The 20,452-nt window shown below is 44.3% G+C and overlaps 1 protein-coding gene across 1 annotated transcript in view; it reads right to left on the reverse strand.

The window, feature by feature from the left end:
• The window catches only part of SULT4A1 (sulfotransferase family 4A member 1), a 51,452-nt gene extending 34,123 nt beyond the window's left edge, over window positions 1-17,329 (reverse strand). The window contains exon 1 of the mRNA XM_020982819.2: window positions 16,903-17,329. Coding sequence (XP_020838478.1) covers window positions 16,903-17,071 — 169 coding nt within the window. The 5' untranslated portion in view covers window positions 17,072-17,329. The remainder of the gene's footprint in view (window positions 1-16,902) is intronic.
• Between the last annotated feature and the right edge of the window lie 3,123 nt (window positions 17,330-20,452).

Consider the following 20,452-nt stretch of genomic DNA (forward strand, 5'->3'; position numbering starts at 1 on the left):
TCAGAACTGCCATGCACAGGGGCTTCCTCCTGCCTGCAAGGCCAAGGTTCAATTCACTTTGGAATCTAACCACAACCAAGGCATATGGTAAGGATTTTCTCTCTGGGTTGTGAAACTAGTGGCCACCCTCACATCTTGCCCTACTTACCCCCTTGGCCTGATAGCATCTTCTGACTTGACTACACATTTTCTGCTTCAGTCTCATACCTTCAAGGCCTTGGTTAATGACCTCCAACATCCCTGCCAGCTCTGGGAGTCCAGGGTCTGTGATTCTTTGGGTCCCTAACACAGTTGGCATCATCCTAGCAGGAACAGGTAGGGAAAATGTGAGCTTAGGCTAAGAGGGCCTCTAGGCCTGTCTGACTGACTTCTGCAGCAGGAACCATCTGAGCCCCCGAGGGCAGTCCAGCTACACCTGCCACGTGGATGCCAAAGTGATTATTAAAATACATTTCAATTTCTTCCTAAGTGATTTTCCCAACTGTATCACCTCCCCTCTATACTCTATAAACTCCAGTGGCTCCCTATTACCTCTAGGATCAAATACAAATAAACTCCTTTGCTTAGAATTTAGAGCTCTCCCAACCCGGCCCCAAACTATAATTCCAGACTCATACCACACTATTCCCCTTCATGTACTAGAGCCTAGTAAACCAGCCTTCTCACTGTTCTTTCTACATAGCATCCCATCGCTCATCCCTGTGCCTTTGCATTGTCCTGCCCTCATGCCTGACATGTCCTCTCTCCTCATAGAATCCCTGGTTCCCCTTGAGACTTAGCCCAGGTGCCACCTTTGACAAAAATAAAGCCTCTCTTCAGTCCCTCCCCCAATTTCTAGTCCACCCCCAATTACCTTGTGGCTATTCTATATATAGATTATGTCTATATTACATGTATGTGCATATACATGTATGTACATACACACATATGTTCATGTGGGTGTGGTGTGTATGTTCATATTGTCTCCCCTGACAGAATGTAAGCTCTTTAATGGCAGGGACCATTTCACTTCTGTCTCTGTATCTCCATTGCCCAACAAACTGCCTGGCACATAGTAAGTGCATTATTGACTGATCAACTGATGACCACTTGTTGGGAATGCTGCAGGGGGATTTCTGCTCAGGCAAAGCCTGGCCTAGGGGGTCTTCAAGGTCCTCTCTGGCTTGAGCTTGGTGGTTCTGGCCTTAGATGTGTAGCTGAGCCAACCTTGCCAATCCAGAAAAGGTTTGTCACCCCTCTCTTGACTAAAGAAGTGAAAGGCTGCTGAGCTCTACCAAATTGAATGTGAAGACCCCATGGCCCTGACACTGAATAGTTTATATAAAATTCAATAATCTCTCCATCACTGTGGATATCAAGGCTTTACCACAGTGCCAGGCACTGGAGATGCAAAGACAGAAACAGTTTCTGCCTTCAAGCAACTTACGTTCTATTGGAGACAGCATGTGTCTGGGTGAAGATGAGCCAGAAGGGAAGCTTAGCTGGAATATAGCCCATCCAGGAAGCACCTATGACATATTCTTACTGTGCAGTTTCTCTGCACAGCCTCCTTCACCAGTAAATAAATACAAAGTTTCCTCTGGGGAGAGAGCTCTGCACTGACCAATAGAGGACCTTCCATTTTAATTTGATGCAATCCAAGAAGCATTTGTGAAGTGAGATACAAAGACAGCAATGAAACAGTCCCTGCCCACAAGGGGCTTACTCTCTACTGGGGGAAAGCACTCTGCACCCGTATAGGTACAGACGGCATATATACTGAATAAAAACAAAGTCGTCATGGGGTGGAGAGTGCCCAAACAACTGAGGAAATCATCAGATTTCTGGCTGGAAGGAGCCTGAGGGATCCTTGGGTCCCATCCCTTCACTCTCTAGATGGGGACGAGGAGGTTCAATGACAGGCCCTCCCTGAGACCAGTCTGTCAGCTGACCAGCAGGTATCTATTAAGTACTTATTTTGTGCCAGGCCATGTGAGCTAGGGTACGAGGACAAGAATGAACAGCCTTTGCCTCTAGGAGCTCCGGGTCTTTCAGGGACATAAACGTGTGCATGTTTAGGCCTAAAAAGGGATAGGAGGTTTTTTAAGAAGGTAATTCTGGCTCCAGCAGTTGGAGCAATCAGGAAAGACCTCATAGGTACAACATGGGATGTAAGCTATGTTTTGAAGGGAACTTGGGATTCTTAAGAGGCAGAAGCGAGGAGAGAGTGCGTTCCTGGCAAAAGGGATGTGTAGAAGTGGGAGATGGAATGTGTATGAGGACCATGTATGACGAAGGCCATTTTGGCCAGATATCACAGTGTAGTAAGGGAAGTATGTTTAACAAGGTTGGAAAAGTCTGTCTGGACCAGATTCGAAAGGGTCAAATAGAAGATGTCACCTAGGCAGAAAGAGGAAGAGCTAGGATTTGAAATGAGATCTTTTGACTAAAGACAGGAGCCCATGAGAGTCTTGAGACAGTCTGCCAAAGGGATTTCTGCTCAGGTACAAGTTTGGGTCAGCCTTCCCCTCTTGCACAGCCTAGGGCTAGGCCCATCTCAGACTTCTGGAGCATCATAGGACCTAACAGATTTACACTCCCTTCTCTGAATGAGTTAATGCCTTCCTGGGCTCAGCAGGGAGAGGAGAGTCTATTCAGGCCCCTGAATGAATAGGGGTGGAGAAAGAGGAGGCCCCAGGTCAAACAAAAGTCCTGAGCAAGGACAGGTGGCTGAGCAGAAGGGCACCTCCTCCACCTGCTGCTCACACCCTCCCCCTTATCAAGCAGGAGCCCAACCTCAGAGAGGGGGCTTGACTTTCATAATTGTGACTCTGCAGATGCAAGGCAGTCTAATTGCCACAGCAAATCCAATTTGATGTTGGAGGAGGCTGGGTTTAAAAATAGAAGCGCAGGAGGGCGGTCGTGCTCAGAGCCACCTTGCTGGGTAGGTAAGAGGAGCCAAATGTGCTTCAGTCAGATGGCAGTGATGTGGGGGAGCAGCCTTGCTGAGCCCCACGAAGGGCAAGAAATCAATAGCTGCAGACTGGGCATTAATGATGTCGGAGGCTGGAATGGCAGGCTCCATCCAAACCCCACTGGAATGCAAGACGAGAAGCCATCAGGATTCTAGGGAAGGAGACAGTTGGAACTGTGGGTCTAACTCTGAGACCAGAAAGCAGTGGAGTCCATCAGCATTCTGGGGCTATAAGGAATTCACGGAATTGTATCGTCAGACATCTAAAGAAGGAGTTCTCACCCTAGGGCAGCCAAGTGGTAATGGATGGAGCACCAGACCTGAAGTTAGGAAGACAAATTCAAATCTAGCCCCAGACATTTACCAGCCGGGCAAGTCACTTAGACGCTGTATGCCTCACTTTCCTCATCTGTAAAATGGGGATACGAATAATACTTATCTCCTAGGGGTTTTGTGAGCATAAAATGACATGATGTAAAGTGTAAAGTGTCTTGCAAACCTTAAAGCACCACTTAAGTACTAGCTGTCATTATTAAACTGGGGCTTATGCTTTTTAAAGTATTTTGATAACAGTATTTCAGCCTACTAGGTCTTCTTTGTAATTCTATGTATTTTATTGGGTGCATTTAAAAATATGATTTTGAGAAAGGCTCCATAAGCTTCACCAGACTTCCCAAGGGGCCCATTCTGCAAACAAAAGTAAGAACCCTTGGTCTAGGGCTAGAGGCTTTAGAAGCCAACCAGTTGAACATCCTCATTCTACGGATAAGGAAACTGAGGGCCTTGGAGGATAAGTGATTTGCCCAAGGTCACATGGGTTGGAAGTATCTAGAACTCTGAGACTAAAAACTCCTGGAATCTATCAGATCTGAGGGCTAGAAGGCATTGGAACTCTATAGAGAAAACAGGTTATAGTGACTTTATCCATTCCCCAAAAAATTGTTTCACAGAAGTGGGGGAGCTCAAGTATTGAACACTGAACATAATATCAGACTCAGTTGGTATGTTAGTTTTGTTGGACTGATTTTTCTCCCTCTTTATTCTTCACTATAAAGGATGGCACTCTGGGAAGAAGATACAGTGGGAAATGCAGATGAAGTAAAAACAAAATAGATCGATAACAATTGAAACTGGAATAGTTTTCCATTTTCATTCATTTCCATGTCTAGCCTTTCCCATCTTTCCCCTCCCTCCCCCTAGGTTGCCATCAGGATTCTCAGTCTATTCATTCTCATTCTATTTCCCTGTTATGGTCTTAGCGTGCCTTCCTTCCTTCTGATGCTGACTTTTCACTTCGCATTACTTATCAGCCTTCATTGCATTGTGATGTTCCATACGTAAGTATGCAATTTATTTATGCGCTCTCCTAGCGAGCATTTAGCTTGCTGTAAGTTTTGTGCAATTACGTGTAATGCTGGACGTTGAAAAGTGATGAAAATCTTTGAGCAGAGCTTGTGTCTGTTGTTGTTTTTATTAACACTCTCTGGATCTGTTCCCAAGAAGAGAATCATTGGGTCAAAGAACGTGACTCTTGGTAACTTTGTGTCTTGGCCAGTTGTTCTCTAAAAAGATCCTATGAGGGGCAGCTAGGTAGCACAATGGATAGAGCACCAGCCCTGGAGTCTGGAAGACCTGAGTTCAAATCTGGTCTCAGACCAGAGACTTGACACTTACTAGCTGTGTGACCCTTGGCAAGTCACTTAACCCCAATTGCCTTGCAAAAAAAAAATAAAAAAACAAAATAAAAAGATCCTATGAATTTTCAATTCCACTATCAATGAATGAGTGTGCCTATTTCTCTACAATCCAACCAGCACTAAGTTCCTTTGCATTTAATTGTTTTTGCCAATTTGATGGGTGTGATGTAGGACCTTGAAGTTATTTTAATTTTCATTTCTTTGAATATTAATGAGGTTGAAGATTTGTCAAGTGATTATCAATAATAATATTAATATAATAATAATATTTAATGTGTTCTCTTAGCTTGTTTATATGTAACATTACATTTAAACCTTTCCCTGAGGGCTCATCAATATTTTTTTAATTGGAGTGGGGAGGATGAGGTAAAACACGAAACCATGAAAGTTGAAAAGCCTCATCTGGCTCCAGAATTTGGGAGTGAGCTTCCTAAATCCAAAGCAACCATGTCGATTTAGATCAAGCTGTGCTTTGCACCATTTCCTCAGCAGGAAGGAGTGCAAGAGGAGGAAGAGGAAACAGCTGTGATTCTCCACTCAACCTGTTCCTCCTCACCCCATGGAAATTCAGTCTTTTATATTCTGGGCATTCAGTTCCTTACCCCGCTTCACTAAGTCTGCCCCATGCCTACCCCCTGCCCTGGGTAAATGTTCTACCAGAGACACTGAAAGGAAGACAATCTGAATTGATTCTAGAATTCCAGTTTTTTCTTTTCTTGAGATGAGGCTGATGAGCTAGAAAACAGCCTCCTATTAGGAAGGGGGAAGGACTTGGAGGCTGGAGATAAAGGTCTCTGGCACTAAGTCTGTGAATTGGAACAAGTCCCTACTCATCTCTGAGCTCTGGAAGAAGAGGAAATTGAATGAGATGATCCATAAGGCTCTTCCCAGGTCAAATAGCCCATGATTTGAGGACAAAGGAGGGCCTCGGCTCCTTCACAAACACAGGATTGCCTAAGAACCCATTTCCAGGGACTCTGTTGGCTGGCTGCCACCCTCTACTGCCCATCCCCATCCCTTCCAAGAGGCACTGCTTGGAGTTCCTCTCTGATACTGATATTTCCCTTGTGGGATTCAAGGCACACTCACAAAACCCCACTTTTAAAGGGTTATTCTTGTGTCTTGAGAACAGGAAGGGAAAGCCCAGAAAATATGGCCCCAGGAAAAACCCTCGAACAGTTGAACTAGAAGAAAGATGGAGTGCAGCAGTCCAGTAGCCCAAGCAGCTTGAAGGATTAACTGGAAAGGCCCCTCTTGACCTAGGGGAAGGGGAGTCCTACAGAACAGGAGGCATTCTAGCAAGCTAGCGGAAAGCCCCATCTCAGCATACTAGGAGGAGATCCTGGAACCCAGGTTGTGGAGCAGGCAAACACCAACACCAGGAACACCCAAATGCCTCAGTGAGGGTGGGGGAACTGGTGGAAACCAGCTTGGAAAACCACCAGGTGCCTGGGCATTTTACAGCCACCGGCTCTCCCAGTGCCTCAGCAAAACTAAGGGAAGCAGCGCTCCAAGGGGCCCCAGGCAGATAAATATCCTGCAATATCCATCTGAAAGGAGCTGAAGAAAGCAAAAGGAAGGAAAGGCCCCAGGGAGCAGAAAATATCCAGGGGCCACACTACTCAATCCTACCCCTAGAGTTCCAGTGTTGCTGATTCCAGCCCAACACCAGGTAAGCTGCCAGAACCCTACAGCCTCCAACTGCCAGCATTAGAGGCCCCAGCACACAAAGCCAGTGACCAGGCCCTAGGCTCCCAACGCAAGAAGCTTGGGTCCGTTCCCTCTGCTCCCCAGCAGGAGAGCTTGATCACTTTAAAGTCCAGGAAATAAGCAAACAGCGTGAGCAAAAAAGAAACATATGATAGATTCTTATTATGGGAACATTGAAGATCAAGGCAGAAATTCTGAAGAGGCTAAGATTGTCAACAAACCCACATCTGGAACCTCAAAAGGGAATATGAACTGGTCTGAAGCCCAAAAAACCTTCTTAGAAGAGCTCCAGAAGGATTTTAAAAGTCAAATGAGAGAGGTGGAAGAAAAAATGTGAAAAGAAATGAGAGGTATGCAAGAGACAGTCAATAGCTTGGAAAAGGAGAACAGGCAGGTTGTATTCCCAGTGCCCATCACACAGCTGGGGCTTAATAAATGTTGATTGATTCTGCAGCTTGGTGCAATTAATGTAATCTCATCTCTAAGATGGGAGCATGTAGAGAATCTGGCCTTTCAAGCGAGTAGAGATGGCCTAGTGGATAGAGCCCCGGACCTGGAGTCAGAAGGATCTGCTCTCAAATCTTGTTATGGACACTTACAGCTACATAACTCAACCTTTTCATTCTAGTGCCTTAACTCATTTAAGGATTTATTATCCATCCTTTCTATGACTTATTTGTACATGTTTGCTTATTGGTTTTCCCATTAGATTGTAAACTCCTTGAGGACAGGAACTATCTTATGCCTCTTTTTGTATATGGCATAGTGTGTGGCATATAGTAGGGGCTTAATAAGTACTTATTGACTGACTACTTCTGGATAAGTCATTTAACCTCTTATAGCCTCAGTTTCCTCATCTGTAAAACAGAAATGTTTAATAATAGCACCTAACTGACAAGATTGTTGTAAAGATCAAATATATGTACCTAAAAGGCTCTGCAAACTTTGAAGAGCTTTATAAACCTGTGTTGTTAATTATTATCATCAATAGGGAAGAATCTATAGAAGACTGAGTAATATGTCCCAGGCCCTGAGTGCTGCAGGATTTCAAAGAGGGAGAGACTAATATGGACTGTAATAGCTGGATATCCCCATAAAAGCTCTCCCCTTCTGGAGCTTGAAATTCCACCATTAGAATCACAGCTATTGTCAGAGCAGGGATTCCAGCCTAAGCTTCTCCATGACCAGTCCAATGCTCTTTCCAATGCATCAGGCTATATCCCCTCATGAATAACATAGATGGTCCCTGCGAATGGATACCAAGATGAGGCCAGAACTGAATGGGAGGAGATGATTTAGGATTCAGGATCCCATTCAGGAAATCACTCAGAGCTGTCCGTAACCCAACCTGACCCCTGCCACCAAAGCCCATCTTTTTAACACCCGGACACAAGCTTATTTTGCTCATATCAACATTCCACTGGTGTTGCTGTCTATGACTGTGAGACGTGGGATGCCACAATCTCCAAAGAAATGAAAAGGAGGGTCACACAGAGGGCAATGAGAGTGAGCAGGCTGAAACAAATGGCCAGTCAGGAACCCCAAAGAATAGGAGTAAAGGATGTTATCAGGGAAGTGGATAATGGGAAGAGAAGAAGGGCTGGTCATATAACAAGGGCAAGAGATGACCAGGGGACAATCCAAGTGCTCCATTGTACCCTTGTCACATCAAGAAAAATTAAGAAAGGTCTCCACCTCTTGTTGGGGAGGGCTTATGGTGAAGTTATGGGAGGACATGGACAAGAGTCTCACAGGATAGGCAGGCACAGATGCGTTGTAATTTCCATCCATTCATCCAATCAATCAACGTGCATTTGTTAAGGGCTTGTTTTGTTTCAGGCACTAGACCAAGCACTGGAAACACAAATAATAGGGAAAAACACAGTCCCAGCCCTGAAGGAGCTTACGTTCTATTTAGGGAAGCAACACAAAACCAACTATGTATATAATACAAGACTCCTGCTGTGTACCAGGCACTGTGCCAAGCTTTGGGGATACACTAAGAGGCAAAAGACAGCCCCTCCTGTCAAGGAGCTCACAATTTAATAGAGGAGACAGCAAGCAAATTTTTTTTGCACATATTTATGTGCAAACAAGCTATGGATAAATACAAAATAAGTGAGGGGGAAGGCACTAGAATTATGAGGGGCTGGGAATGGACTGGATCAGGGAGAGACTTGAGGCAGTCAGACCTCATCTCCCAGCAGCCTGTTTCACTAATGCAGGCATGAAGTGATGAGCAGTTGTACCAGAGTAATGGAAGTGGAGAGAAGAGGGTGTGTTTGAGAAACATTTCAAAGGTATCTATATGAAAGGCAGTTGGAGAAGAGAGATTGAACATCGGCAGAGAGTTTGAGGTGAGGCAGGATAAGTAGATTTGAGAATCATCAACCTAGAGATGATAATTAAATCCATGGGAGTTGATGAGATCGCTAAGTGAAGTAGTATGGAGGGAGAAGAGAAGATGACCCAGGACAGAAGCCCGAGGGACACCTACGGTGAGAGGGCATGATTTGGAGGAAAATCCAGCAAAGGAAACTGAGAGGAAGTTGTCAGGTAGGTGGGAGGAGAACAAAGAGAGAGTGGTATCCTGAAAACCTAGAGAGGAGAGAATATTGAGGAGGAGAAAGTGACTGAAGCCACAAAGAGGTCAAGAAGAATGAGGGCTGAGAAAAGGCCATTGGACTTGGCAATCAAGAGATTATTGAGCTCTAAAGCACTATTGATTAGAGAAATACAAATTAAAACAACCTTGAGGTATCACCTCATACCTATCAAATTGGCTAACATGACAGAAAAGGAAAATGACAAATGCTGGACCAGATGTGGAAAAGCTGGGACACTAATGCACTGTTGGTGGAGTTGTACATTGGTTCGGCCATTCTGGAGAACAATCTGGAACTATGCCCAAAGGGCTATAAAACTGTGCATACTCTTTGACCCAGCAATACCAGTAATACTAGGTTTGTATCTCAAAGATATCAAAGAAAAGGGAAAAGGAGCTATATGTACAAGAATATTGATAGCTCTTTTTGTGGTGGCAAAAATTGGAAACTGAAGGGATGTCCATTAATTGAGGAATGGCTAAACAAGTTGGGCTATATGACTGTGATGTATTACTATTGTGCTATAGGAAATGACAAGCAGAATGGTTTCAGAAAAACTTGGGAAGAGTGACATGAACTGATGCAGAGTGAAGTGAGCAGAACCACGAGAACACTGTGCACAATAACAGGAATATTGTAACGATGATCGGTTGTGAAAAATTTAGCTACTCTGATCAAGACAATGCTCCAAGACAATTCTAAAGGACTAACAAAAAATGCAACTCACCCCCAGAGAGAGCTGAGGAACTCTGAGTGCACATTGAAGCATGCTTTTTTCTGCTTTATTTTTCTTGTTTTGTTTTTAATGCTTTCTTTTGCAACATGGCTAATATGGAAGCGTGTTTTGCATGACTTCACATGTATAATCAATATCATATTGCTTGCCTTCTCAAGTGGGAGAGAGATGGGAAGGAGGGAGAGAATTTGGAACTCAAAATTCTTAAAAATGACTGTTTAAAAAATTAACAATGGGGAAATATTTAACAAAATAAAATAATATATATTTCAGAAAGATCTTTTATAATTTTGTTCTGTAAAGTTTGGATTCAGTCAAGGGGCTGCACTCGAGGACCTAGAGGGCCACATATGGCCTTGAGGCCACAGGGCTCCCCACCCCTGGCCTAAACCCTTTTGAGTGGTTATAGATCTCATTTTGGAGGCTAGGCAAGGCTGCAGGCCTTGAGGCGATCAGTGCAATGTCATCCACAAAAAGTACTCCCAGAAGTCTGGTTGGCTGCCTGAGTGGGTGCCCCACCCTTCACAGCAAGAAGCAACAAAGCTCTGGCCTCTGCAAACCCTGCCCAGAGGCCTCATCTCCCAAGACCTCGCCTGCTTTGGTGCCCTCCACAATCTGACTCCAGCAAAGCTAACCTTCTTAATGTACTGGCACATTTCATCTCCTTGCTCCCTGCCTTTGCTGAGGCTCTCCCCCACCTCCGTCCCAGGTCTGGAATGCCCTCCTTCCTCATCACTATCTTTCAGGGCTTTCCTGTTCCTTCTAATTGCTAGTGCCATCCTCCTCCTCAAATTACTTTGCAAATATAGGTAGCTGAGTGGTCTAGTGAAGAGAGCACTGGGCCTGGAGTCAGCAAGGCGAGTTCTAATCTAGCCTAACTAGCTGTGGGACCTGGGCAAGTCACTTAACCTCAGTTTGCCTGAGAGACCTCATGTAAATGGGTTTCCATTTTTTAAAATAATACAATCAGACACTTTGTATTTGATGTTCTGTGTACATACTGTGTTTCTCCAAAGAGCACTGGAAGGCGGCGACTGATTTCTTTTTCATTTTTGTATGCCCAATTCAATGCCTAATGCAGTACCTGACACATAATGAGTGACTAATAAATGTTTGTTGAATGAATGGAGGAGAGAATGAATGGAGGAGAGAATGAATGAATGAATGAATGAAGTGCTGATCCCTCCAGGCATATGTGTGTCCATATCCATGAATATGTGTTCACAACTGCTGGGCTCTCAATGACACACAGACAGAGATGGGAGCCTGTCTGGGGATGGGATTAGGATACCATTTATAATAATTAATGTACCGATTACGATCAGAGGCAGAATGCTGCACTGTAATTACCATATTCCTGACCTCAGCCCCTATCTGGAGAAGGAAAAAGCTTTGTTTCCATCTGGACAAAGCCATAGTGAAGATCCATGAATGCTTCTCTCTCTAATATCCACAGGCTGTTTCAGCAGATCCCAGCCACATGGGATGATTTCGATACAAGCATTTAGGCAAGAGGATGGGCTGAATGGCCTTTCAAAGACCCTTCTAGGTCTAGGATTCTATGATTTCAAAGATCTTTTGGGCCCATGATTCAAAAAACATTGGAGATTGCATGCTGTCTTGGGAAGGGGGGAGAGAAGGGAGGGAGAAAAAATTTGGAACTTTTATAAAAGTGAATGTTGGAAACTAAAAAAAAAAAGAGCATTGGTCTGGAGGTCAGATGACCTGGATTCAAATCTTGTGTCTCTCACATAGTAGCTATGTATAACCTTGTGTAAGTGACTTCTTTGGTTTACTTTCTCCATCCGTAAAATGGACATGACAATATCTATTGAATATCCTTTCAAGGACATCACTAGCTATGTCTTCCTAGCTAGGTAATATGCTGCTGGAGAAGGAGGACTGTTTTGTACATCCTTGTCCTTCAGGAAGTATCCAACTTAAGAGCTTGCATTTCCCACAGCATTCTTAGGAGGTAGGTCCTATAAGTATTATTCTACTTATTATACTTAGGAGCAAATGTAAGCTCCTCAAAGTAAGGGGACTAGCCCAAGGTCACCCAACTGGGAACCATTGGAAGCAGATGAAGGTCCCTCCTGACTAAGTCAATGATCTTTCTACTACCATGACTACTCTGGAAAAAAAGCTCGTTAGCACAGCTGTGGCTCATTAGGCCTGCTTGGTGACACAGGCTTGAATGGCTGGCAGCTCTCTGAAGGGTCTGAACAAACCATCATGGTTTTTTTTTCTCAGCCTATCCTTCACCTAGTTTGCATCTTGTCTGGTCCTTTGAACCCAGCCTGGAAAACTGGTTGACACCCCTTGACTGATTTCTCTGGGTCATATTCCTTCTTCCCACAGGTGTGCTGGAACTAGCTTAAAAAGCTAATTGTTAAACTTTCAGTCTGGGCATCTTTGTAAATGGGCAGATGCTACAAATCAAGGCTTGATTTGATATTTTCTTGATTGATTGTCTAGACTTAATAAAATAATGGAGATATTATTAAAGCTGATTAAACTGAAAAGTGTGTCATGCCTTTCAGCCAATTGTTAAATTATTTACCTGCACACCCCCACCTCTGGCTCACTATATGAACTGAAGTCCATGAAAGACTCCAGCTTGGATGAAGAGAAGGACACTTGGTTTTTCTGGCAGCAGATCACAAGGTTAAACATGACCCCTGTCCTCAAGGAATTGACTGTATGGTGAGGGACAGAACTATAATACTAGGTAGAATAAGTTCCAGAATCAAGTGTTCTGAAAATGGAGAGAAGGAAGTCGATTGCTTCTAGCTTGGGATCAGGGAAGCTCAGGGACACTCAGGAAACTCATCGCCAGCAAGTCCACTGACTAACGTGTATATATCATAATCAAAGGAGAAACCTTCATGGCATAATACATGGCCTATTTATTCTCATTTTACACATTATTTGATTAAGTTCTCAGTTGTCCAGCTCACAACAGATTATAAGCATCAAATCAGAATATATCAGGCAGAAGAGGCAAGAGAAAGGCAAGAAAAGGGGCCGGGCTAGGAGAGGCAGGCACACTGATGGCAACAGTGAGTGATAGCCAGTCACCTGACCATAGATAGAGCAGGGCTTCTTAACAGGGAGTCAGTCACATCTCATGCCAAGATAAGGTCAGGATGGATAAATAGTTTAGACATAAAATAAATTAACGAAGCATGGGGAAATGTACCTTTCGGATCTATTGATAAGAAACAGTTTATGACCAAACAAGAGATAAGAGAGGGTCACAGGAAATAAAAGAGATGATTTTGATTACATGAAATTAAAAGACTTTTGTACAAACAAAACTAATGCAGCCAAAATTAGAAGGAAAATAGGAAAGTGGGGGAAGGATTTTTACAGCAAGTTTCTCTGATAAAGGCCTCATTTCCCAAATATATAGGGAACTGAGCCAATTGTAAAAATAATAATAAAAAGAAGAAGAACCATTCCCCAATTGAGAAATGGTCAAAGGATGTAAACAACCAGTTTTCAGACAAAAATATCAAAGCTATCAAATCATATGAAAAAATGTTCTAAATCATTATTGGTTAGAAAAATGCAAATTAAAACGATTCTGAGGCACCACCTCACACCTGTCAGAATGGCTAACATGACAGAAAAGGAAGATGACAAATGTTGGAGGAGATATGGAAAAGCAGGGACATTAATGCACTGTTGGTGGAGTTGTGAACTAGTCCAGCCGTTCTGGAGAATGATTTGGAACTATACCCAAAGAGCTATAAAATCGTGTGTACCCTTTACCTAGAAATACCAGTACTACGTCTGCATTCGAAAAAGATTTTTAAAAAAGAGGGGGGGGATCCATATGTACAAAATATTGGTAGTAACTCTTTTGTGTAGCAAAGAATTGGAAATGGAAGGGATGTCCCTCAATTGGGGAATGGTTGAACAAGTTGTGGTATATGATTGTGATAAGAAATTATGAACAAGATTCTCAGAAAAACCTGGGAAGACTTATATGAACTGATGCTGAGGGAAGTGAAAGGGTTACTAGGCGGCACAGTGGATAGTGCATGGGGCTGGAGTCAGGAAGACTTGAGTTCAAATCTGGCCTCAGACACTTGACACTTACTAGCAGTGTGACCCTGGGTGAGTCACCTAACCGCAATTGCCTCACCTCCAAAAAAAGACTTTAAATAAAACAAAAACAAAAAAGGAAGTGATCAGCACCAGGAGAACTTTGTACAGTCACAGCAATGCTGCGGGGATGATCAACTCTGAAAAACAGCCACTCCCATCAGGACAATGATCCAAAACAGCTCCAAAGGCCCATGATGATAAATGCTGCCCACCTCCAGAGAGAGCCGATGAGAACTGAATGCAGATCTTTTATTTCATTATTTTCAAACATGTTTTGCTTCATTTTTTAACTTTATTTTTATTTTTTGTTTGTGATTTTTTTGCAACATGGAGAATGTGGAAATATGTTTTGCACAACTTCACATGTATAATCAGTATCAAATTGCTTGCCTTTCCAAGGAAGAGGGAGGAGTTGGATGGAGGAAGAGAATTTGGAACTGAAAAATTTTTGAAGGAATATTTTTTTAAAATTTTACCATAATTGGGAAATAGTTAATGAAATAATAAAAATATGTAAAATTTAAAAAAAAAAACCAAGAAATCAGTCCATTTCAGGGGGTTTCTGAACTTAGGTGGGAAAAAAAATGGCATCTTTATTTTCACTAAGCTTTAACTGAAATTGAGCATTCTCTTCAATTATTTAAAAACATTGTCCTAAGAAATTTCTCCCAAAGAGTCTGTGACCAAAATAAGGTTAAAACTAGAGGAAGAGCTTTCCCCAGCCCATTGGGTGACCTTTCCCCTCCCCCTCTATAGGATTTTCCGAAGGACATTACTAAGATACAACACTGGTAGGCTTGGATAGGGGTGTTCTGTATCAGTGAAGGAAGAGCCCAATGGATGAAATCACAGAAACACAGAACAATCAAAAGAAGCTGACATTCAAAACATCCAAATCTCTGTACCCCCCTAAAGACATTTAACTTTCTCAGAAGGTGGTGAAGACTTGGGAGGAAAGAAAACCAATAACTTTTTTTTAAATCCACTCATCTGAAGAAAGCATGAGACTTACATAGAGCCCATTATAGAGCCACCAGATGAATTGTGCATGCTCAAGACCTGCTCTGTAGGAAGGACATGGAGACTTGGTCCTTGGCAATCATCAAGAAGAATCTTTTTTTTTTTAATAGACCAAAATACTTTTCAAAAATAGCATTGTCTGAAGCAATTTAGGGCAGGAGCAAAGAGTCCAACATAACTGCCCCGGGGCATCCCTGGACTATTCATTCTGGAAATCAGCATTAAGGACCTACTGTGTGTAGAGCCCTGCAGTTGTAGAGGCTGGGGAAGATACAGTTTAGAGGATATAGGTTCTGTGCCCTTGGTGAAGCTCACAGTCTAGTAGGAAGATAGGTCTCCCATCCAACAACTCTAATCCACTTCCTGTCCACATCAGTACATTGGACAGGGGCAAACCCAGTGCTAGATAATGTTGGAGGGGAAGTCACAGAGCACTTCCTGGCATAATGTTGCCTTTCACCTACCTCAAGGCAGAAGAGGCAGCCCTCATGGTCTCCCAGGATCCTTTTCCAGCTCTGTTATTCTCATGCTCTATGTCCTTTTCCCCCAACTACATTATAAGCCCCTCGAGGGCAGAAACCAGATCTTATACTTCATAGAGTCATGTAGTCTGGATGAGACATTAGATAGCATAGAATCCCCCCTTGTTTTACAAAAAGAGAAACTGAGATCCTGGTGTCATGTAGCTAATTAGTGACAGAACCCAGCCTAGAACTCAAGTCCTTTCCCATTATGCCTCCCTCTTGTTTTTTTTTTTCTTCTATTCACCAGAACACAACTCACACAGTAAGCACTTGGAATATAGTGGCTTATAAAGATGGATGATTCTATCATATTTCTAACTAGACCAGATCCTCAGAAGACTCCCATAGCTGTTTACAAACAAGCAGCTCTCCCCTCTCCAGTATGATTGGAGGTGAAGTAGAAACAGAGCTGAAGTGAGTTGCCCAAGGTCACACAGTAAATCAGGGATGGAACTAGGCCCCTTGATTCTGAGAAGGGCTGAGGGCATCATACATAATTCTTAGCAAATCCCAGGAAGGCACCAATTGAAGAGAGTCCTGGACTTACCCAGGTGACTTTAATTGACACAAGACTTTGAGATTCTGAATCACACTAGGCATACCAATAAATCCCAACTAATTTTTTGGGGACCTTCCTGCTAATAAAATGTTAGAAATGGAAGAGAGATTAGAGGTCATCTGGTCCAACACACTAATTTCTCAGGTGGATAAATAGGCCCAGAGAAGAGCAGTGACTCACCCAAAGTCACACAGCAAGTTAACATCAGAAGAATGACTAAACCCTGGATCTTCTGACTTCCAACATAGCACTCATAGAATGTTGCTGTTGGAAAGGGACCTGCAAAATGGTGTGATTCAGTCCCCTCATTTAAAGTGAGATTTTATTGCACAGCATTTGGAGCACCTACCCAACCCTGTGCATATCAACCTGCATTTGTGCTTTTAGAAGACATGACCTAAAGTGCAAGAAAGCCCAGGGCCTGCCAGTGTCTTGGGTGGTCAGAGGCACCTGTTAAATGTATGTCTCCCCCCCCTCAATTTTATTCACACACACACACACACACACACCCCACCCCTCTCCTTCCCATAAACAGCATGGAAGAACCTAGGGTTTGGAGTCAAAAGACATAGGTTCAAATCCTGGCTCAGGCCCTTAGTTCCTCTGTGACCTTAGGCCAACCCCTTACCCTCTCTGGAACTCAGTACCCCAATATCCTTGCAAAACAAGGAGTTGAACTAGATGGTCAGTAAGATTCCTTTCTATTCTAAATCCATGACCCTACTTCTCCTAGAGCCAGGAGTCAAGCTGTTCTCCCACCTGCTGCCTTTCCCCACCCCAACCCAAGCTCCCAAACCTTCCCCCATCCCCCTCTGGCCCCACCCCACACTGGGTCTAGCCAAGTCCTCCCATAGCCCCACCCGCCCTGTCCAAAGAAAGAAGATGTGGGAGAGGAGCTGGGGAAAGGAGTAGGGGAAGGGGACCCTTCTGGACAGGAATGACCCCAAAGAGGTTGGATGACGGAAGGAGTGAAGCTCCCACCTGACTTGGGGTAGGTCACGATCCAGACGTCGCTATCCCTCACTGGGAAATTGGCAATCTCCTCCATCTTCCCCCTGCAGAAAGGCGGCAGCCGGACCCCGTGGTGCTCAAAGTATTTGCTCTCGAACTCGCCTGGGGTGCTCGGGGTCTCCGCCTCGCTCTCTGCCATCCTGCCCCCCTACCTCACCGCCGCCGCCGCTCTCGCAGCTTCAGTTGGAAGGATGTTGCTGGCCTTGGCCCCTGGCCCTTAACTCCTGATTCTCCTCTCCTCCAGCTGCGATGGATAGAAGGAAGGATGCTGCACTGAGCCAGAGGAAGCCGCTGTCCTTGGTCCTGGGTCCCCGGCCCCAGGTTTTCCTCGTGCCGCCGCCTCCTGCGGCTGTTTGGAACCCTGCCTGGATGCTCAGCTGGTCCCCAGGCCCCCTCCCTCCCTCCCTCCCTCCCCCGTGATTCCTCCCCCAGCGAAGTCTGGATGCTTCAGGGGACAGATGGACAGACACGCAGAGGGACTGAGCTCTTCGGCCAGAGGCCCCGCCTCTGGGGATGCGGGGGCGGAGGACCAAGGGAAGCTCTCCAGGCTGTCTGGGTTCTTCCCCCACGACGCTCACACACAGAGACACACACACTGAGACACACACACACACACACACACACACACACACACACACACACACACACACACACAGAGCACCGCGCCCCAGAGAGGAGCCTGCACCCGCAGCACCAGGGCTCAGGAGAAGGTGACGTAATGCACCCGTGGCTCCTCCTCTCCTCCTCCGCCCCAGTCCTCGGAACCACCCTATCCCCGAGCCCCGCCTTCCCTTAACCCTGCACCTGCCTCCTTCTTCTGGATCCCAGGATTGCAGGAATTTGAGCTGGATGAAATCTTAGATATCACCTAGTCCAATCCCATAAGGACACTGAGGCCCCGAGAGTGGAAAGGGGCTGGCCCAAAGTCACACAGGTGCCGGAGATGCTCTTAGCTGCTACAGGTGCTTCAAGCCCTCTCATCACCTTTCTCTTTCTCTCCTGCAACAGGACCAGAGGTCAAGTGCGTCCCATTCTATAAACACTGATATTGTCCCTGTTGTGTTCGTAGCCTTGTGCTGTGAAAATAAGTTTATAAAAGAGACGTGGTCACACCTCCTGGAGCTTTCCATCTAGCAAGAGAGACTTTCCCTAATTTCAGGCAACACATTATGATAACAGCAGCAATGATAATAGGTGCAGGATGTCAGGGTTGAGAAGTGCCTTACAAAGTAGAAAATATTTGGTGGAGGTCCCTTAGGACCTACACTGCCAGAACTGAGAGGGCACTTCATACACAGAGCATCACAGACAAAATGCACTCTATACTGTGGAATGTCATAATTGGGAGAGGCCCTCCCAATAGAAATTAAGACTTGAGATGGACCTTGGAACAGGAATGTCAGAGCTGGGAGGGGCCTTAAAATGGAGAATGTAAGAGCTTGGAAGGATCTTAGAACAGGGAATATTAGAGCTGGGAGAGAGCTTAGAACAGGGAATGGGGGGTGCAGTACTGAGAATGTCAGAGCTGGAAGAGGCTTTAAAACAGAAGATGAGTGACCTGGAAAGGAGCTTAGAACAGGGAATGTCAGAACTAGGAGGAATCTTAGAACTTAGCGTGTCAGTACTCAGAAGTTTCCTAGAACAGAGAATGTAAGAAGTGAGAGGGGCTTTAGTAAATAAAACATTGAGCCTGAAGACATAAGCTTTGTAAAAATGTTTATTCTGAAATAGAGGATGTTCTATTCCAAAGTCCAAATGGAGGAGGGATTCCCTATAGATTGCAAGGTCCTGTTTTGCAGGTAACACTGCACAGATTTTGTCGAAATTCAGAATGCTTCAGAGCTTCCACTCAAAAGAATTCAGTGCCACAAACTACATATAAAAACCAAGTGGGTTGATTAGATAATGCAGTACAATTGGAGGGGCAGCTAGCCCATAGACTGGTCCATCAGTAAATATATTTTGAAAGTTCCCAGAATTGAATGAGAAGAAGAGACTAGGCAAGTTTGAATTGGTAAATTTTGCTTTCAATGATTCCATGCTGTTTCAAACCTTGTGCATTGTAAACTAACATATTATTCACTAGAAATGTGAACAGTGTGTTATACTGCAGGCTGTACCAGCTCAAAGAATTAGAAGCTCAGAACTGGAAGGGATCTCGAAGTCTGCCAGGTCCAAATTGTACCAAACCTGGCACCCCCTCTATAACTTCGATGCTCAGTAACCATTCATCTGCTGCATGGAAGACCCTAATGCCAAAGACAGGGCAGCTAGTAATGCAGTGGAGAGAGTACCAGGCCTGAAGTCAGGAAGATACATCTCTATGAGTTCAAATCCAGCCTCAGACACTTACTAGCTACATGCAAGTCTCTTGGCCTTGTTTGACTCAGTTTTTCATCTGTAAAATGAGCTAGAAAAGAAAAGGGAAAATCACTCCAGTGTCTCTGCCAAGAAGACCCCAAATAGGGTCAAAAAGGGTCAGATGTGATACCAAAACAAACTATACATAATGGAAAAGCATGGCTTCACACATGTTCATTTTCTATTCCTCATTGTACATGTAAATATTCATGTTTGTTTCTGATGTTTGCCTACTTCAGGACAGCAAAAAAAAAAAATAAGAAGCAATTTATTTTCAACAAAGATCTTTAGTTCAGGGACACCTATTACTTCCCAAGGAAGACTATCCCACTTTTGGACAGTCCTTTCTCATATTGTATCTCAAGGGATCCACATTCTTTCCCATCCCAGTGATCCTGAACCCCTGGCAGCTAATGCATAAACACCAGTTCCCCACCCAAGACTTAATTTTCCCTCAGGTTTATCTACTACAGTCCTACTGCCTTCCCAATTTCCCACTCTAAAAGTACTCACTACCTCCACTGTGCCCTCTGGAATGCATGTTGCACAATTAACAAACTTGCTTTCATCTTTCTTTCTTACTCCTTCAGTCTTCTAGACAACATGGAGGTATGGATCTCTCTGATGACCCTGCTTCCCTTGGCATCTTTTCTAGTACTGGGTCCACTTTGTCTCATATCACCACTGACTCGAAAGTCATACTCCCCCCCCCGCCCCGTTGCTTCCCTCCCTCAATCACTTTCACTGAACCATATTTCCTCCATTGACATTTCATGTTATCCAAATTTGTTATCCAGTCCAGATCCTAGTGACTGTTACTATAGACCTCCAAGACTAGATAGGACCTTCCTTTCTCATGAATTCGCTGTTCAGTAGGTGAGCAGGTATGGAGGAAAGGAAGGAAAAAATTGAAGAAATCATGAATGAATGAAGTTATTGAATAACAAAAAGCATTAGATGAATGAATTAATGAGTAAACATCCTGCCTTTCCTCCAAATGACCCCTGCGACCTTGGGTTCCCATAAAAGAAGACAAGACAGAGCAGAGAGTTCACCCACCAAGCCCCTTGTCCCCTACCTCTGTCAGGAGGAGTGCTGATTGCAAGAGAAATCCAATGTGTTGGATTTGGTTTCTATATGTTAACTAGCTTGGCTGAAT

The sequence above is a fragment of the Phascolarctos cinereus genome, unplaced genomic scaffold, assembly GCF_003287225.1.
Source record: "Phascolarctos cinereus isolate Bilbo 61053 unplaced genomic scaffold, phaCin_HiC Scaffold_1;HRSCAF=81, whole genome shotgun sequence".
In the NCBI taxonomy this organism is placed as follows: domain Eukaryota; kingdom Metazoa; phylum Chordata; class Mammalia; order Diprotodontia; family Phascolarctidae; genus Phascolarctos; species Phascolarctos cinereus.